Source organism: Pipistrellus hanaki, assembly GCF_964339955.1.
Source record: "Pipistrellus hanaki genome assembly, chromosome: 3".
Classification (NCBI taxonomy): domain Eukaryota; kingdom Metazoa; phylum Chordata; class Mammalia; order Chiroptera; family Vespertilionidae; genus Pipistrellus; species Pipistrellus hanaki.
The window spans coordinates 30,475,844-30,500,977 of record NC_140505.1 but is presented as its reverse complement, the minus strand read 5'-3'; the positions used below and the strand labels follow the sequence as shown (position 1 = coordinate 30,500,977).

General features: G+C 38.3%; 1 protein-coding gene across 1 annotated transcript; it reads right to left on the bottom strand.

Moving 5' to 3' along the window:
- Positions 1–926: 926 nt before the first annotated feature.
- On the bottom strand, positions 927–24,886 carry ARGLU1 (arginine and glutamate rich 1). Its single transcript, XM_084879979.1, has 4 exons — positions 24,270–24,886; positions 15,800–16,025; positions 13,432–13,515; positions 927–3,228 (listed from the first exon to the last, which is right to left on the bottom strand). Exons 1-4 carry the CDS (start codon positions 24,614–24,616, stop codon positions 3,064–3,066), a joined length of 822 nt encoding a protein of 273 aa, XP_084736105.1. The 5' UTR covers positions 24,617–24,886; the 3' UTR covers positions 927–3,063.
- Between the last annotated feature and the right edge of the window lie 248 nt (positions 24,887–25,134).

Sequence of the window (25,134 nt, the reverse complement as noted above, 5' to 3'; positions counted from 1 at the left end):
AAGTAGACAATTCCTTTGTAAACCCACCAAACTGATAACAAAACCTTCTTTTGATGAATATCAGCTTTTGATGTTGTTTGAGTTGGTTCACCTGGCCTGCTCCACGATCTTTTCCGCTTGATATTGTTGTAAACAACCCATTTTTCATCGCCAGTTATCAGTCGTTTTAAAAATGGATCATTTTCATTACATTTCTTTAGCAAATCGCAGCTGCTAATGTGTTGCGTTAACTGTGATTCTTTCAGTTCGTGAGGAACCCATGTATTGAGTTTTTGAACATAGCCAATTTGTTTTAAGTGATTTTCAATGCATGTATGTGATACATGAAGCTTCTCTGCAATCTCACGTGTTGTACTGTGACAGTCTGAATTGATTATTGCTTTGATTAGGGCGTCATCAACTTCAACTGGACGACCAGAGCGTTTTTCATCTTTGAGTGAAAAATCACCAGAACGAAATTTGGCAAACCAATTTTGACACTGCCGTTCTTTTAAGGCTTCGTCACCATAAACAGCACATAACTTTTTATGAGCTTGTGATGCGTTTTTCCTTTGCGGAAATAAAAAAGCAAAATATGACGAAAATGTTCCTTTTGATTTTCCATTTTTCAACGAACGCCAAACGAAAACTACAAAACAGATCAAAAAACTTTTTTTACTGATTAACAGCTGAATAGCCAACTATCAATAAAAAAATGTGTTTTACATTTGTACTACGTCTGCAAACCTAAAAATTCAACTGAAGCCATATATGTGTGAAACCCGCAATTACTTAGCTGCCGACCCAATAATTTAAAGGTTTAGATTATAAAATGATTTAATTCTGCAAACTTCACAAATGGCAATAACCATTTATTTAAAATACTGTAATAAAAAGTCACGTTAATTCTATAATGGACTAAGAAATAACCTAAAAAAACAAAAATGGTAAATAAAGGCATATTTAATAAATTAGGGAACATCCAAATTACTAATAGACTGAGAATCTGAACTTTTTAATACATACACAAAGGCAGTGAAAACAAATGAAGAAAACAAATTACTACACATTGTTGCAGCACAGAAAAAATCGGGTGTATTTTATTAACAATTACATCCTCTTTCCTATAGCCTGGCACAGGAACAGTTTCAATATCTGATGTGAGTCTCCAACAGCAAGTAGATACTGCAAAATGTTACTACCCACTTACTGTGATTTCACACCATATGTGGCAGTAAGATATTTTTTTAAAAATTAAAGGCACGTGTAAGCTAGTATCAAATATTTTAAGTCTGGGTTACTTAGATACAATGTTTAAAACACTTGAATTGCAAAACAATTTTTCAATAAACATTTCCCAAAACTTGAATACACAACTTAGGAGCAATGGATCTGTACAAAATAAAAATAAAAACAGAGTAAGAATCATGAAATTAGTTATATTTAGAAGCTGAAAAATAACTTGTAAGCAACCTATATACTTTAAATAAAGTGAATGTTTTAGAATAAGTATGTTTATTAAGTCAGTTCTCACTACATTCATGCCTATAATTCTATCTTTAAAGATGTGTAAACTGATTTTATTGTTCTGTACCACAATTAGGCTTATAGAGCTCAAACTAAAGCAACAGCATTTTTCTTAGCATGCACACACAAAGTAATCTACCACTTACGTCATTTCATTAACTTATGTTTTCACTTTTAAGGACTGATCAAAACTGTCTCAAAATATTGGAGAACATTTCCTCTACTTTGATGACGTTTATGCATCTCAGGTAACATCTTTATATTCATATCCTTTTCTTTAATAAATGTTTCAATACCAGTACACTTAAAGAAACATATGTAAAGATAAATGAGGCAGATTCTGCTCTGTAAGTAATCCACATCACATGCAAAAACAAAATAAAAGCAAAATAAACGTGTTTGTCCCCAAAATAAACGTGCAAGTGCCCTACCAGTGAAGATGATTTGACTCCCTTAGCCTTTCGTGAGAGTATAAAGCTAAGTTCTTTCTGATGGCCCACTTTGAAAATAATCTAAGATTCTATAAATTTGAGAAGCATTTTTCTGTAGTTTTCATTAAGTATAATTTACTGAGATGATATTTATATCCTAAAATAGAGGTACAGGATTGAGAATTTCAATCTTTTTCTGAGTGCTTAGTACTTCTTAAAGGTAATACTGATGTCATAATTGCTGTATCAGCATAAATATTTGTAAAAATAGCCATTAAATACTAATCCATGAGTATATTTAATATACATATAAATCCTATGTTAAAAGTATGAAAGGAAATATAGCATAGTTCTAGGATTTCTAAATTGCTGACCATCAAAAAGTAAACCACCCTCTTTAAGACTTAACAGAACTCAATTTTTAAAAAAAATTGCTTCAACATATGAATTTAAGACGCCTTTATTCAGCAAAATCATTTTATTTACACAATGGGGAATGCTGGTTTGATTTTGTCAGTGAAATAAAAACAACCTGAACAGAGACAATACTGAACTGTATATGTTTTGTGTTAGAGCTGACCAACTGTTTCCTTACCTGTATCAGGAACATCAAGAGCAACAGTATCATGAGGACACTGATTTAACAATACACCATATAGGTCCAACAACACCCGGGAGCTTCCAATGCAATTACCAACTTTTTCTTTTTTTATAAATATATAAAAAAACAAAAAGTCAGCAAAACCAGCATTATGATATAGTAAACAGAGTATAACTCTGAAGTCTGTGAGTCAGTAAAAACCTTATCAGACCATCCACAATTTATAAAGTGATCTGCTCTTCTTCAGATCACTAACACAGAATCCAAACAGGTGAAAAATATATCACTTTTTAGAAGACAACAATGATCTGATAAGGATTTCACTTAATAGAAGTTAAGGGGGAAGAAAAGGAACTGCAGAGCATAGCCCCTATTAGAACAAGCTAACTTTCCAGATTTTCCAAATTAAAAAAAAAAAAAAAAAAAAAAAATTGAAACAAAACAAAACAAAAAAAAACACTTCAACATGAAGCTACAATACAAAGTTTTTCCATTTTTCTTTGTAAAAAGTTCAGAGTTTGCAATTTAATCCTGGGTTTTTAAGGAGAAGGACAGTTTAGGCCTGGACTTCCCCTTGCCCAGGATAATTTTTTGTTCTTCTTTTTGTTGACGTTGTCGTTCTTGTTCTAATTTCATCCTTTCCTCATGAATCTTTCTTTGTTCTTCAACAATTCTCAACTGTTCTTCAGCCTGAAAAGTTAGAAGTAAAAAGTAGAAAATTCTGTCAATTTCATGGCTTTCATTCGTCTTATTTGGGAAATTAGGTGAGAATTTATAATCAATAGAAGTAAACAACAGTATGTTTAATAAAACTTGGCCTAACATCACACAAACAGTGAGAAGAAAAATATTGATAATTATAAGAGAATTTATTAATTATTCCTACATTTTCTAATTTTTAAAGAAAAAACAAACTATAGAAAAGCATTTATACATTTTGAAAATGAAAATTTCTACAAGCCATGCTTGAGGTCAGTATACTTTTAGTCCTGTTACATATTTTTATAGATACCTTCCGTACCATTAGATTAACAGATTGTCAATTACAAACCAAGGTATGGATTTATTCAAAATATTTTACCTAACAACTACGATAGCTAAATACATAATTAGTAAGCCATACAAAAAATTATAGGATAAATCCTCACTGCACTACATTACACTGTCAATATACAACCAAGAAATAGTAAAGGCCTCTTTTTTTGGAGAGAGAAAAGTTAAAACTTTTTTTGACCTGGCTGACTATAAAATGCTATTTCAAATGATACTTGTATAATTAATTCCTGCAGAGGGTTCAACTCCTTCATTTTCAAGCAACCAACTTCCTTTAAGCATTCACTATAGCTTTCCCCTCTTTATCAAGAAAATATAGGCCATTCACATAATCTTCTTCCTCAGCAAGCCTCTCCTTGCGCCCCAAAGTACCATGCCTTCTTCTGTGTTTACAACCAGGTGCAACTTTACTCCTCTCTCAGAAGGTATCAGGCAAATGTGTGGTGGTGATTTTGGTTGTACAATGGGGAAAATGGCTCCTGGCATCTAGCAGATAGAGGACAGGCGTGCTGCTAGATATCCTACAGCAATGCATGGGACAGCCCTCCACAACTAAGAATTATCTAACCCTTGGGTTTTTAATCTCAATAATTGAGTTGTCCTTTTTTCTGTATCTAACCTTGTTCTTAAAACATTCACTGCATCCTTTGAATGCCTACCTATTCGCAAACTCAAATATTAAAATGTCATTACTTCCATCTCCATTAATTCTACTGAAATTATTTTTCACATGGTCAAAAACTAACAATAAGTTTAGTGCCCTTCCTCTTCAGTCATTATCCTGCCCTTGAACTTCAGTCTCCTGTTTATCTCCACTGATAGGTAATGCACTCAGAAAAATGCAAGATAAAAATGTTGAAATTTATCTTGTGGATAAGAAAAAGCCCATTTTTTAAATACATAATTAACACAAAGAGGTTTATTTTACTTTTTGCTTTCAGATGGGGGTGGTGGTAGTGGTGACAGGCTAAAAGGTAGAAGATCAAATAAGGTCAGAGATGAGAAAGATCAGAATTATAATAGTGGAAATCTAGTGGGTAGGCAAGATTTTGGAAAAGTAGATTTTCATGTATTTCTAGGTCTTCATAGTCTCATAAGGTGAAAAATCCAACACAGAACTGAAATATATCTTCTCTCTCTCAGATCTTTTTCCAAAGCTACATTTTCAACTAGCCAATGAACACATATCTGGTAAAACTCTAGGTACCTTCAAATTTCAGTATGTTCAAGATTTAAATTCCAGTAGCCTAATCCTAAAATACACCAGCCCTTTCTACGTTCCCTTTTGCCATCCACATACTATAGCTTTCTGATCCTTCTTCTTTCCCTGACAACATCAAATAGTCATCAAGGTATGTCTCTTACCTAAAAGGTTTTTTCCCCCCACTTACAATTGTTAGCATAACTGTTCAGGGCAGAGCTCTTACAAACTTAAAATGGTTTGTTTCCAGTCCCTGTCCTTTGATCCACCCTACACATCACTGCAAGTCTCACCCTTTTTAAGCATTGCTCTTTTCTGCACTCAAACTTCTAATGATTTTCAGTGTGCACAGAATATGACTAATTTCCTAAATTAGCATACTACCTAGGACTTCCTTTTATATGGCCCCAACTGTTTCTACTATTCTCTTTTAAATTGTCCTTTTTATCTTGCTACCCCTCCTCCTCCTTTGTTCATGCCACTTTTCCTCCTACTGAAACCCAGTCTGTATGCCAAAATTCACTTCAAATCACCTCTCTTGCTTAGACTTTCACTGGTAATCAAAATAAAAAATTATCTGCTTCTGACCATCTTCAATGAAATCACATGCCAATTACTTTACCCACAGTTTTAATAAATCATCACACATTTGGGGATAAGAGCTGGCATGTGCAACTGAATCGAAGTAAAGATTCTTAGTGTGTGCACATACCCTTGGGAAGAAACCCTCACCAATACCCAGACTCACATTTCTCTAAGGTTCTAATTCAGCCCCTAGGAAAGTAGAATAGAACCTTGGGGAGTGAAGGGAACATCACAACCTCAAGACATAAGAGAAATCTATTTACAAATAGCATTTTTTACCCTATCATATTGATAGAAATTAAAAAGTATATTAAATGCTAGCTTATGAAGAGTATATTGGCAGTAATCTACTAAAATTGCATCTTCATAGTACTTTTTACCCAGCTATGTAATTTTCTGAAATTTATTCTATAAGTGAACTGCACACATGCAAAATTATACAGTTATTTATTACAAACATAGCTTGTAAAAGACTGAAAAACTCAGTATTCACCAATATGGAACTATCAATAAATTACAGATCTATAAAACAAAACATTGTAAAGCTGTATTTTTTTTTTTAAAAAAGGAGTCCCATACATACTAATATAGAAAAAAAATCTCCAAGTTATATTAGGAAGTGAGAAAAGCAAAGTATCAAATACTATGTACCATATGTTACTTCTGTGCAAAAAAAGGGGAAAATAAAAATGTATGTATTTGTATCTGCCTAAAAATGCATTTAAACTCTGGAAAAACAAATAAAAAAATAATTGAAAATACCTTTTGGAAATGGGAATGAAAAGTGGGTGGGTGGACAGGGGGAAAAGGTAGAAGATTTCACTGCTTATTTTTCTATAACAAATTTTTGAATCATGCAATCATATTACCTAATCAAAAAATTAAAACAAGATTTTAAAAGTAAAATAATTTCTTTTATAGACAAATACTAATTCTACTGCACTGAAATTACTTTTAAATTGGATTTTAAAAAGTTGCAGTTTCACAAATACCAGTGGCCAGATTATTATGATCTCTGAACATATAATAATTTGGCCACTGAGTGTGAGTGTGTGTGAGTGTGTGTGTGTGTGTGTGTGTGTGTGTGTGTGTGTGTATTAGAAGCCTGGTGCATGAATTTGTACATGGGTGGGGTCCGGCCAGCCTTGCCAGGGGGAGGGGACATGAACAGTTGGCCAGCCTGCTTGCTGGACGAACTCCTGGTCGAAGGGACAATTGGCATATTAGCCTTTTATTATATAGGATAGGATATACACTGAGTGGCAAGATTATTAGGCATTCAGAGATCATAATACTTTGGCCACTCAACTGTATAAGAGATAAAAGTATGTATGTGTGTACAGCAGCTGTAATACCACAGGAAACAGTGGTACCCTAGTGTCTTATAAGTACTTGATAATGGAATAATTTTTATATATAAACTAGAGGCCCAGTGCATGAAAATTCATGCACTGGAGGAAGGTATGGGGGTCCCTCAGCCTGGCCTACCCCCTCTCACAGTCCAGGAGCTCTCAGGGGCGGGAGGTGACCTGGCAATCAGGAAGGCAATGCCCCCATCACACCTCTGCTGCTGCCACTGATGACAGCACAAACCTAGGCCGGCTCTGGTTACCTGAGCCTCGGGCAGCCCTGGGTGACTAAGCAGCCGCCATCTGAGGCTCTCCTGCACCTCAGGCCAGCCCTGGGAGGCTGGGGGACTGAAGGGACTAGGCGCCACCTGGGCGCCGCAATCATTGAGGGTGTGACAGTCAATTAGCATATTCCCTCCTTATTAAATAGGATAAAACAGGTGACTATCCTGTCTTTACATTAAATATTTGTTATTTTGTTCTATTATTCCTTTAAATTAAGCTCAAACGTTACTCAATCACACCTTGGCAAAAACAAACAACAAGAAAGAAAAAGGAGACTTGTCTAGTAAAAACCAAAGCCATCTCATCTTAATGCAGTGGCCCTCAAGTGATGAAAAACTGGTTTCCCACCCATCCATCTGTATGGTCCGACACGATTATCTTATTTGTTTGGTACTCTTCTAAACATTACCCTCTCTCTGCAGTAACTGTCTGACTTGCTGTTATCGTTCCTTGATGACTCCATTTGCTAGAGAATATACATTGTTCCTTCCCCTCTTGTTTCAAATCCATGCAAAAGGCATTATTCTCAATGGGGGAGGGAGGAAGGTATGTGCATGTGTTTAAGTACGAACAATACTAAGTTCTCCTGTAAGAATTACGTGGTAGGCCAAAGAGAAAGCTAGCACCCATAATACTAGAGTCATTATACCCAGGGCCCTGTTATGTCTCACAAAGATGGCTTTCAATCCTACACCTCACTCCAAAAAATGACGAGATGAAATACCAAAAGCAAAACATACCATTATAGAAGGGCCTATTTATCCCTCTCAGTATCTTTTGTCCTTCTGTCCCAACTTCCTTTACCTAAAGGTCTTACTGCTATCTAAAAAATTATAAGCGTTCTTATTACACTTACTAGTTTTAGGTCAAGGTAGTCCTTTACAGAAGTCTCTAACAAATATTGATAAGAATACTGAAATTTACTGGTCTCTACCTGAAACATGTATTAAATTTTAAAAATACAGATAAAAACATTTTATATAAGTTATAGAAATGATGGGAAAGATATTATAATTAGGAATCATGCAACTAAGAAATAACTCAAAACTGTTGGTTCAACAAGATAAACTAGCACTACTGACCTAAAGTCCCATGCTGCCTACAACACTATCATAATTCCCTTCCTTTCTTAAATATTTATTACTAGAGATCCGGTGCACAAAATTCGTGCACGGGGGTGTGTATCCCTCAGCCCAGCCTGCACCCTCTCCAATCTGGGATTCCTCTCACAATCAAGTACTGCTGGCTCCCAACTGTTCATCTGCCTGCCTTCCTGATTGCCCCTAACCGCTTCTGTCTGCCAGCCTAATCACCCTCTAACCACTCTCCTACCAGCCTGATTGATGCTTAACTGCTCCTCTGCCTGCCTGTTTGCCCAATAACTGCCCTCCCCTACAGGCCTGGTCATCCCTAACTATCCTCCCCTGGAGGTCTGGTCCCCCTCCCAACTGCTCTCCCCTGCAGGCCTGCCTCCCCTCCCCCAACTTCCCTTCCCTGCAGGCCAGGTCACCTCCAACTTTCCTTCTCTGCCGGTCTGGTCAGCTCTAACTGCCCTCCCCTGCAGGCTTGATCACCCCCAAATGCCCTCCCTTGCAGGCCTGGTCCCTCCCAACTGCCCACCCCTGCTGGCCATCGTGTCCACATGTGGGCGGGATCTTGGAATACATGGGGGCAGCCATCTTATGTATTGGAGTGATTGTCAATTTGGATAATATTATTTTATTATATAGGATTTTAATGGTGCTTTCAATAGGAAGATGAAAGGGCAACAAAAATAGAAACCTCAATACGTGCCTTGCATCTTTATACAACAGCATTTAAAAAAAATACATTTTTATTGATTTCAGAGAGCAAAGGAGAGGGAGAGATAGAAACATCGATGATGAGTGAGAATCACCAACTGGCTGTCCCCTGTACACCACCACCAGAGGTCTAGCCCCGCACGTACCCTGACCCAGGAAATGGACAGTGAGGAACAGTGACCTGGTTCATTGAGCCACACCAGCCCCGCTACAATAATATTTTGTGTGTGTGTCCTCCTACACAAAGGATATTCTACTTTCCTTGAAAGCATATAGAACCAAATAAAAAGTTTCTCCAGCATCAACAATAATTTCTTATGCTTCCAACTTCACTGAACACAAGAAGTAAATTAGTTCATTATGTCCAAATTCTTACCAAAATTTCTCAAATTCAAACTTCTTTTTCCAAAAGGTAACTTTTCACTAAAGTTTTAATAATAACATGAAGTCAGAATAATATCACCACAGTCTATCAGGTCAAACACAAATATTCTAGAACCATTAGTGCTAGTCTAAAGGCCCATGGACCAGTGACAGCCTGCAAACTAATAGATCCACGGGTCTAAAAGTGTTTTAGAAGCTTTAAAAACAATAATTTTTCTATTATTTGTCTTAACAGTATTATGCAAAAGTAGGACTCCAGTTGAAATTACAAAACAAAAACTGAACAATTACCACCACTTGAGCAATATGTGCTCATCTTTTCCCAGACACACAGAAAATTAAGGTTCATGAGGGTAAACAAAAAGGATACTAGATGAAAATAAAGAGGCCAAACTGTCCCTAGACACCTAGGCACCCAGATACCCAACCCAGAGTTAGAAGGAATCAAAATCTTGGCAGGGCTTAATAAGTTAACAAGCTTTGTTCTAGAAGTCACAATCTGGCATTCCAGGCTATCATCCACAAAGTGAACTCACTACACTATCCAAGCTCTTATGTACTAAGAGAAATTCTATCCTACTTGCTTGGAAATTCTGTTTCAATGTTTTAAATACCAATTATAGGGTCCCTCTCTTCTAGAAATATCCATGCCTTACAAACCATACTGTATTTACTTTTCAAAGCTCAAATTATGATGCACACTTACTTCCTCCTAACTGCACTGAGATTTTTCTCCTTAATGTAATCACCAAGAAACATTATCAAATACAAGGTGGTACAAAAGTAGGTTTAACCCAAGCCATATGCTCAATTAATATTTGACAAAGGAAGCAAGAGCATACAATGGAGTCAAGATAAGTCTCTTCAATAAATTGTGCTGGGAAATCTGGTCAGATACATGCCAAAAAAAACTAGATCATCAACTTACACCATACACCAAAACAAACTCTAAATGGTTAAAGGACTTAAATGTAAGAAGGAATTTAAGAATCTAAGAAGACTCCATAGGCAGCAAAACATCAGACATATATCGTAGCAATATCTTTACCGATACTTGTCCTAGGACAATGGAAACTAAGAGAAAATAAACAAATGGGACTACATAAAAATAAAAAACTTCTGCACAGAAAAATAAACCATCAACAAAACAACAAGAAAGCCCACTGTATGGGAGAAGGTATTTGCCAATGCTATTTCAGATAAGGGTTTAATCTCCAAAATTTACAGGGAACTCATACAACAAAAGAAGATAAACAATCCAATCAAAAAATGGGCAAAGGACCTAAATAGACACTTTTCAGAAGAGAACATATAGAAGGCCGAAAGACATATGAAAACATGCTCGAAGTCACTAAACATCTGAGAGATGGAAATCAAAACAATCAGGTACCATCTCACACCCGTCAAAATGGCTATCTTCAACAAATCAAAGACAACAAGTGCTGATGAGTATGTGGAGAAAAAAGAACCCTCGTGCACTGCTGGTGGGAATGCAGACTGGTGCAGCAACTGTGGAGAACAGTATGGAGTTTCCTCAAAAAGTTAAAACTGGAACTCCATTTGACCCAGTAATCCCACTTCTAGGATTATATCCTAAGAAACCAGAAACACCAATCAAAAAGGATATTTGCACTCCTATGTTCATAGCAGCACAATTTACCATAGCTAAGATTTGGAAACAGCCTAAGTGCCCATCAGCAGATGAGTGGATTAAAAACCTGTGGTACATCTACACAATAAAATACTATGCTGCTATAAAAAGAACCACCACCATGGAGAGACCTGAAGAGCATTATGCTAAGTGAAATAAGCCAGTTGGAGAAAGATAAATACAACATGATCTCACTCATATGTGGGATATGATGATCAACATAAACTGATGAACAAAAATAGATACAGAGATTAAGGTAGCACTGAACAGACTGTCCAACCTCAGAGAGAAGACAGGGTGGGTGGGAACGGTCGGAGATCAACCAAAGGACTTGTATGCATGCATATTAACATAACCAATGGACACTGGAATAGTGGGGGCTTGCCCTCAGTGGTGGAAGTGGCGGGGTGGGGAGTCAATGGGGAAAAAAGGAGATATGTAATACTTTAAAGAACAATAAAACATTTCTTAAAGCAAGTTTATAGTTCTGAGTACACAAAACACAAGTTAATTCTTGTATTATTATTGTATTATTTTTACATGAACTATAGACCTACTTTTGCCCCACCCAATACTTATTGATAAGTAGTGATGTATCTTATAGTGATTCCTTCTCCATTCCATTTGAATTGCTTTTTCTACTTAAGCAGATTTTAGGGTATTTTCACTTAAAAAGCAAAATTAAGTATTCTCCTTCCATTCTGGCCTTCAAAAAAACCAGGACAGCAATATTAACTAAGAATTCATTATACTGTGCTCACTAAGTTGCTTAAGATATTTCCAGCATTGGCTCTTACGGGGGGGAAGGGGGCGCTCACAATATCTTTAAAAAATCATGCTCCAAAACAAGAGTGGGGGACCTTTGCTCTGCCAAGGGCCATTTGGATATCTATAACATCATTCTGGGGCCATACAAAATTATCAACTTAAAAACTAGCCTGCTATATTTGGCCAAACATTTAATTCACCCCAGATGCCTTGGCAGGGCCAGACCAAATTATTTTGCAGGCCGTATATGGCCTGTGGGCTGGATGTTCCCCACCTCTGCTCTAGAAGCAACTATCCTCATGATTCAAACTTTTTTACATTCTTATCTACTATGGATACATTATCTATGGCTCTCTTTCACTTCCACCTTCAATGAAATCCACTGTTAATTACTAATACCATCCCAGATCTTTTTCAGTGACCTTATAGATACAGTCACAGAATTTGTTTTTTCTAAACCACTTAACTAGAGCTTACAACTTGCTTTTCCCCCTCCAGTCATCAGTATGACTTAGCTGCAAATATCTTCCTATGGCTATATGGTTTTCAACACATTTCTAAATAGATAAAACTTTTTTAGACATCTAGAACCAAGAGTCCCTTCTGAGCCATGACTTCATTATGGGTACTAAAAATCTCTACTCCCTCATTCATCCTAATGTAAAATCCATTCCATCTCTGATTTATATTTTTACTTTCAAGTAGAATCACCCAAATGCCACATTCATGATGAAAAGGATTTTTTCTCCTGTACAGAAATGTCTGGTTGTCCTTCATGTTTTGGTTTATGTCCACAGACTTTTAATTCTAGCATTCTCTTTCATCAGTCTTTTATAATTTTAAAAAATTATCTCATCCTCGTCAGGCAGCTCAGTTGGCTAGACCGTGGTCCTGATATGTAAAGGTTGGCGGTTTGATCCCCGGTCAGGACACAAAGAAGAATCAACCAATGAATACATAAATAAGTGGGGGGAAATTACCTCAATATCCTTACATTGGCTTCTTTAAAATTTAAAAATTGCTTTATGTCACCTTTTCCATCTCTATATCATGGTATAATTAACTGATTCTCCATACTTGTTAGATTATAAACTTGGTAGAAAAAAGAATTTACTAATCCTGGTACACTTATCATATATACATATGATCTATCTATTTTGTCTAGCAATTGGTAACAAGGCAACTAATGCAAAGTGAAACGTTGCTTATTAGTTGGTTTAAATACCTTTAAGACTGTTTTCATTTTTTCAAGCACAGAAGTGTAAATGAGGTTAGAATTGAAAAAAAAAAAAAAATTGGGAATGAAGGTAGTACGATTTTCTCCAGGAAACCGGTTTTAAACAACTGCAAATTTCGGAGTTTCCTTCAGATTAATTAGAATATCTGGATTGTCCCCAAAATAGGTTACTCTGGAACACAGTAGCTAAATTCTAGTCAATTATTCCACTCTTGGCTCAAATACCTTAAAATGACCCTGAGAACTAATAATCATAGAGCACAAAGTTATTCAACAAAATTCAGGAAAAAAACAAAAATTATTATTCAGCCCTAGTTGATTTGGCTCAGTGGCTAGAGCATTGTTGGCCTGCGAACTGAAAGGTCCCAGGTTCGACTCTGGGCAAGGGCACATTCCTGGGTTGTGGGCTTGATCCCCAGTTGGGGACTTGCAAGAGACAGCCAATCTATGATTCTCTCTCATCATGGATGTTTTCTATCTTTCTCTCCCTCTTCCTTCCTCTCTGAAATCAATAAAGATATATTTTTTTTAATCAAACTTATTAAAAAACATATCATTCAGGTATGCTTTATACATACCAGTTTGGCTTGTGCTTCGGCAATTTTTCGGTTATTCTCTTCCAGTATTCGCTCTAGCTCCTCACGTTTTGCACGTTCTTCCTCCTAAAGGGGAGGACATGTTAAGATGTTAGAAAAATAAAATGTTTAATTTTACTGATAAATATTTACTAATCTTCCTCTGAACTTTTTTGATCTGATTTACAGGGTAGCTTTATATAAAGCTACCTTCTGTCTGACAAATGATAAACTGTGCAGCCACTAAAATTTGTTTCTAACCCTAAATTGCAATCATCCCTCCCAGTCCAAACAGCAACCGACTAAACCCTCCCTAATTGATAGTTTCCTGGCAATTATTACTAGTACTTTAATATCACACAAATCAACAAGGACAACTAACAAAACTGGAATAGTATTTACCAAATTAAAAAAAATAATATAAAATATAAATAAAGTGAATATTTGTCTCACCAATTATGTATACCTACGTATTCTTTACCTATACTCCTTTAATCAGCATTAAAAGTTGAATATTTACTGTCTTGTCCAGTGTCCTGCAGAGTGTGCTCCTCGGCTGCCATACACGCCAGCTTCCTCTTTAAAATGATTTGTACTGTTAGCTTGGCAATACCTGCATCAGCAGCTCAACCATTTATAAACAACATACAAGGAAGGCTGAGCTGAGGAATGCAGATGTTTATGGTAAGAAGGAACAAAAAATGTAATTCATCATTCCTAAGGCAAACAATTAATAAGAAAAATACATTTACTGTTAGTGAAAAATACAAATGGTAATCCATACTTCATGGAACTAAGGGCTTCTTCCATGGGGAAAATGGACTTAACATTCAGATGTTGACAATTTCTAAAGGCAGCTTATCTTGTCATCTACAGTCTGAACTGAAATTCAGGAATCCATGGGGTGCATAGTCAGGAAATAAAATTCTGTAGTTTATTTTTTCTTGGAGAATTTAATGAGATTTTTATAATGCAAACTATATGAAGATTGCTCGATGGTTTGGGCAGTGTTAAGATCACAGCATACATATTCAAATGATTTTAATATTTGGAAAGACTGGCAGAGGGATGTGTCCGTGTAAAAAAAAAATATTGTTAATATGAAACAAAAAGCACATGAAGAGAAAAAAATCTTCCTATGATTAATAACTCGCTACAACACAGCACCATTACTCCAAAAATATTTTCATAATTAAAAGCCCTGATACAAAAATTTCATACATTCAATTACATCAAGTCTGTGATGTCCACCAAATACAGACATGTATATGTAGTTAAAGACAGCACAAGGGAAAATACATTTGAAAAGCTAAACTTACTGAAAACAGAAATTAATGTCAATTTGTCCACAATAATGCCAGGACTAAAAATGACAAAGAAGCATATATTTTGAGGCAAATATTTAAATTCAAGAAAATATAACTATAGGATTTCCAGTGGCACACACCAATTAAATTCATATTCACTATGGAAACTAGGTTGAGGGACACTCAGTGCTGTAATTTGCTTTGAGTGTGTTTCAGAGACTTTCAACAAGTTTTAGGATCCTGGAGTAATCAGTGCAAATAAGCCATAAAGCTTCAGTAGCAAATTACTGTCTCACAGAAAGAAATTTTCAGCTTCTGCTCCAGCTGCTGATAAAACAAATAATGTGTTTAGCTTGACTCCAGACAAGGACAACCTGCTCCTTCATAACTCTCTAGAGGAAAAAAGGAGTTGTTAGTAGATACTAAAAAGTGGATGAATAATATGGACATTTTTCCTAAAAAGATTCTTTGAAACACATTAGAAAAATGGAGGGCCTTATGATCAAAACACTAGAATTAGTCCATTGTGTTGAAGCAGAATTTGGGGTAGGAGATGAGGGATAAAAGAAGGGAAAAAAGGAGCAAGAAAACCTATTTATCAAAAGCAGGTGCTCTCATCACTCAATGTTAGTCCCTGCTCTTCTTAATCTGACTGAAGGCAAAAAGCCTCTCACAGTCTAGGTAATAAGAACGATAAACAGAAAAGAATACATAACCACAGGTGGATTTTTAACCTTTTCCCTTTATAACTCCCTGTGTCCCCCCATCCTCCCAAAAAAGAGTGTAAGTCCTGCAGCCATGGCAAAAGTTTCAAACACTTCTCAAATATGTAAGCCAGTTCCATTAAATCAAAAAGTTTCCTTGAATATGTTTTATGAAAATAACTTTTAAATATCAGTCAGCACTTCTGCATAGCTAAAAAATTAACTTTCGCAGCAATGTTAAGTTTAGATGAGAAAGGAATTAGTCTGTATTCCATCTCTTTCTGAACTGAGCAGGAGGCACAACCAAAACTGAAAGTTTTGCCATGGACTGTCTCTACTTTCCAAACGACCGAGCGTTACCTCTCTGGCTTTTTGTGCTGCAAGCTCAGCTTGTCTCTGTCGCTCGAGTTCTTCGAGCAACTGCTTTTCCATGATGCGCTTGGCTTCTTCCACCCTTCGGAGAACTTCTCGCTCAATTTCATCCTTCCTTTTCTCCAATTCTTCCTCTACCCTTTTTGCTACCAATTCTTCCACTCTTCGTGCTGTTTCTTCCTCGATGAGTTTTTCTTCTATTTCCTGCTGCCGGCTAGCAAACAAAAATGGGGGGAAAATGACTTAGATAATATAAGAAATAAACCTAAAAATTAAAACTATCTGTAAATCTGTAAAACATTGAGCCTGATTATAGGTTTCTATGATTTTACAATTCATTTTCATGCAACATTCAGGGATATAATAGAAATAATGATGTTAAGTGATACAGAAATTAAACATAAAAGCATGTTTTTTCCCCATCACTTTCTGAAATTAAAGACAGTATATACAAGAGCTTAATTCACCAGTTTTTATTTAGAAATGTAGACCAAATGTGAAACGGGAAATCCACTTTTGTTATCAACTTTACAATGAAAAGACAAACTGTTAATACTAGTATATGGATTTGCTTATTTGCCAGTCCACCCAGTTTTAGGGCTGGGCTGCAAAGAAGTCAGGAACAATCATTATGTAGCAAATGCTAATAATTCAGACCAGAAAAACTCATTACCCTCTTCTCCCTCCAGGCAAAGTCAGAATACAGACTCAGAGTTTCAGAGTGCCAAGGCAATAGTTGTATAACATTTTAGTGAAAATATACCTTACTCAGATTCTGTACTTCACTGTATCTTTTAATTGGTTTTCAATTAAAAGTTCTTCTAGAGATGGAAAGTGGATAAAAATATATTATCAATTCTATTAAAAAGCCAACTGAACCATAATACTGATTTATTTTAACTCCATTTTGATATTATGAATCAACTTACTTAAAATTCTGCACTGAAAGTACTGTCATTTATCAAGTCAGCATAGTGGAAACCTTATTTTATACCACTGGTGTCCAGTGATTGCCTCACATATATTTTAGATTGAATTGAAAACCAAAACACAAAAAAAGACCTCATTTCTTTCTTTTTTTTTTTCTTCAATATATTTTATTGAGAGGAAGGGAGAGAGACAGAGCTAGAAACGTCGATGAGAAACATCGACTAGCTGCCTCCTGCACACCCCCTACCAGGGATGTGCCCGCAACCAAGGTAATGCCCTTGACCGGAATCGAACCCTGGACCTTTCAGTCCGCAGAACTACGCTCTACCACGAGCCAAACCAGCTTCGGCTCATTTCTTTATTTAATTACATCAAATGATAATATTTTGAGATTGACTGGAAATATATTAAAATTAATTTCACTGGTTTCTTTGTTTAATAAAGTGAGCATTAAACACACAAATCCACTTCAACTATATTTTGGGGGTGATTCAATTTCCACTCTAGCGCTTTCATTCTTAATTCCTGTTACTCAGAGTGATACCATTCTAATACTGATTTACCTTTCACATTCTGATTCATGTTATAGATATTTTTACATTTAAAATATCTACTTTTTTCTGTCGAGATAGCAGCTACTTGAAAAAGCATAACTTCTTTTAGTTTCTAGGAATTTTAAAAATCTATTTTGAAGGTTATTTCATTTAACTTTCTTTTTATTACTGACACTATTACAGATACCCCCATTTCCCCCCCCTTTGCCCACCTCTACCCAGCCCCCGCCCTTCCTTCCCTCTGGCCATCACCACACTGTTGTGTTGCTTTATTTAAAAAAATAACTACTCCCGCTGAAACTGGTTTGGCTCAGTGGTAGAGCATCAGTCTGCGGACTGAAAGGTCCCAGGTTCGATTCCGGTCATGGGCATGTATGTTGGTTGCGGGCTCATCCCTGGTAGGGGGTGTGCAAGAGGCAGCTGGTCGATGTTTCTCTCTCATCGAACGTTTCTAGCTCTCTCTCTCTCTCTCCCCCTTCCTCTCTGTAAAAAATCAATAAAAATATATTTTAAAAAAAAACTACTCCCCACCACATTAGTAGTTTTTATTTTAAAAAGTCACAAAAGCCTAACATGCTCTAACTATTGTAGAATTTTCTTTAACTCCTCTTTAATATCCAATAAAATACAGCCTTAGGGTATAAACATTATAGCTGCTCAGTAAGAGAATAGATACCTACCCCAACATTAAAAATAGCTAGGAATGTCTAAAGGAAACCAGGCAGCAATTTCAATGGAAATTAAACTACATTTCAAATACAAAATTTCTGTTTATCTACTTCATCCAGAAAAAAATAAATAAAAGATAAAACAAGTAAGACTGACAGCTGCTAAATCTGGATGAAGGATGCATTAAGCTTATAATAACCTCTCTACCTTTGCATTAAGTTGGAAAGTTTTCATAACACAAAATTTTAAAAGTATACAGGCCCATATATACATAATTTGTTAGTTGGTTCTTATGCAAATTAGTAAATGTAGAGAAATCTAAGAAGAAACTTTATAATGGTACAATTCAACTCTTAAAGGAAGGACAATGTAAAAAGTTCCAATTAAAATTTTCCATGTAAAGTAAAAAAGAAGGAAAAGAATAGGATAAAGCTTTGGTTAGCTTATCAATAGAAAAGTTGCCAACAAATTAAACTTAGAAATTTGGTAATGGTAAAAAGACCTGATACAGATTCAGAGGTTTTGTCAACCAGTTTCTAAGTAATAGCAATACCACAGGGGCTAATAGGGCCTCATTTTCATAGACAAGTATGTAAGCAAGCAAGTAAGGAGAAAAGGAGCCTAAATAAATTCAGTTTATCACTTACAGCAAAAGCCAGATCAGCATGGTATTAGCTCCCCCATGTCTCTGCTCCCACTGATGGATACCAAACCACAGGGGCTGGGTGACAGGTACCACAAGCACAGGTAGTGGGTTGCTCTGCTGCTAAGAAGTAAATTCTAACTACAGCTCAGCAGTTTTATAGCCTGAAGAGGAGGGCAAGTGGAAAGTCCCAAGCTCAACTAATACAGGGAAGATGAGAAATGGCCTCATAGAATTTCTCACAAGGCTGCTTATCTATCTCCCTTTGTTCCTGGAGGAGCAGTCCACCATGACGATAATTAAGCCTGCTGCTGTGTCCAACTGGGAGAAAGGCTAAGAAGGTTACAATCCTACAACAGAACTGTTCCCCCATGAGTAGTATCAAGAACATAATCTTTGTTGTTGCTGTTATTCTTGGTAAGGTTAAAATTACTACTCCAGTAAATTAGAAAACAAAACAAAACATTTTAATCAATTTTTAGATCTAGCGCTGAAAAAGCTAAAATCTAATATTGATTTAATTCTCCTCGCCATAACATTGAATTCAGAAAACCGAAGGGCACTTGTACAACTGAATTAAGCATGAGTTAATCTTTATTGATGACAAATTTATCATAATCAATGATAAAGCAGCTATTACACTAACTCATAAGAGGCATTGAAACTTTCTTAAAATAAGCACTTTTGTTACCTTGCCTATCCACTCCCTAATACTTTTGACATAGGATTGTCAGTCTCTTGATGTTCTTTTATCTCTCTCATCTTTTCCTCAAGCTCTTCTGCAGAGTCCATTTCCCTGCCTAGATTTTGGGGCACTGATGAAAGAGATGATCAAAATTTTCAAGTTTTTCCATGGAAATGGCATAACATTAGTTCTCCTTTTTCTCCATGATCTCGGGTGTCTTAAAAACACTAGTCACAATCAATTTTAAAATGGCAACTATTAAAGTATCAAGAGCCCAGAGAAATAGCAGCTAAAGGATATCACGAATTTGTACAGAGCAGCCTGAAATATTATTTTTAAATCTCTTTAAAATGTATGAACTCAAGCCTAGGAGCTTAATTCTCAGAATTGCTTCATAATATTACCAAACAACATTTACTAAGTATTGACTAGGTACCAAATGCTCTGCCAACAGCTTTATATACCACTAGAGGCCTGGTGCACAAATTCCTGCACAGGTGGGGCCGACTCAGCCCCCTGGTCTAACTCCAGGTTGAACTCCAGGTTGGTGGAGGGGACAATTTGCATATTAGCCTTTTATTATATAGGATGTCATCATCTATAATACATAGATCTTTGATGATTCCTGAGGCTAAGAAGGTTACTAACTGGGCTATACCTCATTGCAGGAGCTAAAAGGTGTGATTCTCAATTTGGGTAAACTTCCAAAGCTAATGGTCCTAAGCCCTATAATACCCTTCATTGTTTCTCCAGGACCAAAGTGAGAGACAAAGGCATACATAACGATCTAAATACAAAAATAATTATTTTAAAAATTCATAATTCTTGTCAAGAGTTTTAGATTTTAGAATTTAGCTGATTTTAGAATACAGCTAGATTGTAGGCCTTGATGCCCTCATCTCCCCTAAATACATAGTTCCATCTACTAAATTTGCTTACAAATTCTGCTCTCACAAGTTCAAGTATTCTCTTCAAATAAGCACTCATATATATCCCATGTTCAGTTTAGATATTCTAACTTAGCAGGCTTCTGATTGGTCATGCAGTTAAACACTAAGCCTACTGGAATCTAGGTATCATCAATTACCATTTTCCTGATTTACTGCAAGTCATTTTCAGCTGTCCACTTTTCATCAGTTAATACAACATGCATACAGCATCTCAAAAGATAACATATGAAAATGATAATAAGAGTGCAGGGGATGGCAGAAAGGGAACCACACTAAATGGGTGGTTCTTGGGGAGGAGGGGCAGAACTTTTTAACTGAATTTTGAACCAGGTGAATTAGCTATGCAAAAAGGGGGGAAATCTTTTATTGCATTAAGATTTTAACTTGTAAGATCATTTCTTAAGTTCCGCTCAATATGGCTGCATTTACATAAACTATATTAAACAACATTACTTACTGAGGCCCATTATATGCCAAGCATTGTTTTGATAATTTAAATGCACAATTTCTAATCTTCACAATAAGCAAGGCAAGTATCTTTGTTTCAGATAAAAAATCAACCTTACAGGTAGGTGATTTATTCAAGGCCTCAGAATTGTTAAAATGGCAAGGCAATCTGGTTTCCATCCTTACCACAAACTTTCTAATTAATTAGTTAAGCCCAACAAAAGATTCTAATTTTGCTGGCTCTCTCCATGGCACACTGGACCTCTTGAAGGTACACTTGACACTAGGCGTTCTGGTACCTTTTCTCAGCTTCCCCTTACCCAACCCAATTGTAAATACAAACATTCCCTAAAGGCTCTTTCAATCCCTGGAACTAACTGCTCTTTCCACCCTCTCCAGGGGTCATTCCACTCTCAAGGTTCCCCCAGGTTTGTCCCTGTATCAACCTTGTGTAAACCAGCTATATCCAAAAATTAGTGCCCACAGTGGAAGTGTGAAACAGAAAACTCCCTCTGATTTTCCCTCCTTCCTCTCCACTGGTTTTTGACATTTTAACCAGTGTCTGAGACACAGTAGTTAAACATTTGGTGACTGAGATGTAATAGCCACAATAAAAACATGAACCAACATTATTACTGTTTTCTTTCCCTATGTTTCATGTTCAATGTTATTTGTTCTAAATGTTTAAATCTCTCTTTGGCATTCCCACAACTGCTCCTCCACTACTCCTGTGTGTACTTACTATAACTAGTTTCTTCCCTATAGAGCAATCGGGGATCCATTGTTTTGTTTGTTTGTTTTTATAAAAGGCCTCATGTCATTTACCTGCTTAAAACCTTTTGTTTCTGGGTGAAATCCAAGCTCCTTAATATGGCATACAAGACCCTTCCCATGATTCCCAGCTTCTACTTGACCTTTCCAGTTACTCCATGACTTAGTATTTACAGAACTTCATGTTCCAATTAATATTCACCTTTTTACTCCACAAATATCCTTCTAGGCCTACTCTGACAATCTCTATTTTTATCCACCACTCATTCCTTAGGGCAGGGGTCCTCAAACTTTTTAAACTGGGGGCCAGATCACGGTCCCTCAGAGAGCTGGAGGGCCGGACTATATGAACTACTAATTCCTACTGTAACACCTCGGCTGCGCTCACTGCCCAAAAAACCTGGCGGGCCGGATCAGACTCCTCTGCGGGCCGCATGTGGCCCGCGGGCCTTAGGAGAACTAAAGTGTTGACCCATCCAAGATACTTCTACCTTTCTATAGTCACATCACTATCACTGAATTGGTACCTATTTCTTCCAGTTAGATCAAGATCTTGGAGAGGGGTCTATCTTTATACCCAAAAATAAGACAGTGTCCTATATTAATTTTTTCTCCCAAAGTTGCGCTAGGTCTTATTTTCAGGGGATGTCTTATCTTTCCGTGCCCTAAGTCTTATTTTCGGGGAAACACGGTATTAACAGCACCTAGTACACTGCCTGGCACAGTAAATGCTCCATAAATTGGGTAGTTGTCAGTGGTTGGCAAACTGCGGGTTGGGAGCCACATGCTGTTCTTTGGCCCCTTGAGTGTTTAGCAAAGGCCTGCTTAGTGGTACCCTAATTAAGTTAAACAACGTACCTACCTATATAGTTTAAGTTTAAAAAATTTGGCTCTCAAAAGAAATTTCGATCGTTGTACCGTTGATATTTGGCTCTGTTGACTAATGAGTTTGCCGACCACTGAACTAACCAACAGGGATTTGCAAATAGGAGTTCTGCCCATTCTCTTGGCTCCAAAATCTGGGTCTTTCCTTTATTTCTTTTGCGTTATTTCAAAGGCATTAGACCGTATTTAGTAGTGCCCACACCATGACACACGAATTCAGTGTACAGGCTGCTAGCTCTGCCCATTCCTTCCTTTATAAATGCTAAACATGGTTTGCTTTTCCTATCAACTTGGAACTACATAGCTGCTCTATTTTCCAATTTTCATCCCTGGACTTCTCTGCTATTTATGTGTTGCTCACGGATAAATTATCCTAACTTTTCATAGCATACCACATTTCCTCTCACTTGTCCTCAAGTCTTAGCTTTCTAGGGAATGGAAAGGGTCTTTGGAGGTCTCCTTTGCTTTCACATGAAAAACGTATGCAATATCTTAGGCAATTTTAATAAATATCCATCTGTTGATAGTTATTTGAGAGCTACATGTTTATAGTTAATCTTGTTCCAGACCAAAAAACCTGGGTTCTATATAATCAAGGTTTGTTGTGAAACAATTATTTGTACTTGCTTTTCATATATATCACTGAAAGTTCTGAAAAATAAAGGAAAGTTGAAAGCATTGCTTACATTTTAAAAGAATGCAGCAAAATACCCCCTCCAAGTACTGTATTCTCTGTAATATTAGTGTTCCAGTCCCCTACCTCTTAATAACTTTGCTCTTAGAAACAAGGTTTGCTGAAAAATCTACATAATACAAACCTAAATGCACAAAACACACACACACACAAAAAGCACACAATTTAGTACACATCAACTAAAAGGGAAATTGTCTCAGGAAAATTTTAAAGTTCCTGCCTCATGAGCATTTCTAAAAGTGCCCTGAAGAAAGGAGGAAGACAGCTAGTTAAAAGGCGGAAGTGAACATACCTAAATCTACCTTTCAGCCTAACTGTGGGAAAGGAGTATCCAGAACAGGGTACCAACATTAAAGGCTCCATTTTAAACGCGGAAGTTCCTTAGTTTGGGATTATTTACGTCTACCCTTGAATCAAAGGATACCTGAGAAATACATTTTACCCAACAGGACTTTCTGCACGTGGGCCAAGTCTAAAAAACATCAAGTACACTACAAGGGAAAACGAATGTCAAAACGGTACCGAAGTTTGCTCCAGAAGCATGTAACTCAGAGCTAATAAAAAGCAGTCAGCAGTTAAGAGCAGACTGATTGGGATGGTGCTCCTCAGATGAATGCAAGCGTCACAATTGAGTGTACGGCACACTGAAGGTGGGGGTACAATTGTTTTTACACCTCAAATCACAAAACCGAAAAACGGAAAAGCAGCCGAGACATGTGAAACTACTAGGAATACATTAAAATAGGAGGTGGTGGGGGGTGGGTACTGTTGGCCCCAGACCTAGAAAGTTATCTTATTTCGGAGAAGCCCAGTACCAAAGGTAAGCGGCAATGCAACCATGCTCTGGGGCAGCTGCGATCTGCACCCCACGAGTGAGTTCCCCTCTGTTCCCCTCCTGCGGGTCTGCAAAAGCTCTGCAAAAAACACGGGTCTCCGGGCTGGTTCGCCGCTCGCCCTCGCGGCCACGCAGCTCCCCGGCCCCACGCGGAACTCCACCCCCTGCTTCCTGCACTCCCCTCCACCCTCCTCTGGCGCCAAAATCGCGTGCTCCCCTCTCTACGCCTCTCCTGCTCCAGCCCCAATCTCTTCCTCCCCATCCCACTCCCGGGTCAGGTCCTGCTCCAGGCTCCCCGGAGGGTCCTCGCCACCCCTCCCCGCCTCCCCCCGCAGCCCCGGCGCGGCCTCCATCTATCCCCCTCCCTTCCCCTCCCCTCCCCCGCGGGCGCTCACATTTTTCGCTGCCGCTCGAACTCGGCTTTCTTCTCCTCCTCCTCCCGCTTCTGCTTCTCGTCCAGGCTGCTGCGCTTGCTCACCGTGCGCCCGAAGATGTCGATGCGGTCGGGCGGGGACGAGGCGCGCTCCCGGTCCCGCTCGCGCCGGGACACGGCCGTGTTGGTGGAGCGGGAGCGGGACCGCGACTCCCGCCGCCGGTTCCGCTTACTCTCCCGGGACTTGGAGCGCTTCCGCACGCGCTCCTTGTCCCGGGACCGCGACCGGGACCGGCTGCGCTTCTTGTTGTGCTTGCTGCTCTTGGTGTGCTTGGAGCGGGACGAGCTGCGGCTCCGGGACCGGCCCATCCTGTCCGGGCGGCGCTGGCGCCTAACCGCTGGCCTCAGCCCCGCGCGCGCCGGGGACGCTCTCGCCTGGGAACCTCCGGACGCAGGCCGGCCGTCTCGCTGGAGCCGGGGGAAGGAAGGCCGTCAGCCGGCTGCCTTTCCGTCACTCCCGCGGGCGCACGGCCGCCACGAAGGCCACCTCCAAAGACAAGGCCGCGGCACCAGGAGTTCCTAAAGATGGCAGCCGCTGCTGCACCGGCCGCCCTTCCCACAATGCCCCGCGCGGTGCGCGCAGTCGCGCGAGCCCCGCCCCCCGGGCGATTGTTGCCGAAAGCGAGGCGGGCGCTTCCGAGCGCGCTCGGCTCCTTCCGAAGGCGAGGCGGGCGCTTCCGAGCGCGCTCGGCTCCTTCCGCCGGCCCCCGCGCCCCTCCCAAAGCGTAGGAGCCGAAGTTCCTGGCTTCAGCTAAGAAGAGTGCACTTTTTTTTTTTTTTTTTTTTTTTTTGGCTTTCTGGTAAGATTGGCCAACACCTTTTAAGAA

Coding starts and splice junctions, on each gene's coding strand:
- ARGLU1 (XM_084879979.1), bottom strand. CDS start 24,616: ATGGGCCGGTCCCGGAGCCGCAGCTCGTCCCGCTCCAAGCACACCAAG. Junction 16,026..24,269: donor TTCGAGCGGCAGCGAAAAAT/GTGAGCGCCCGC, acceptor TTTGTTTGCTAG/CCGGCAGCAGGAAATAGAAG. Junction 13,516..15,799: donor CAGCACAAAAAGCCAGAGAG/GTAACGCTCGGT, acceptor CCTCCCCTTTAG/GAGGAAGAACGTGCAAAACG.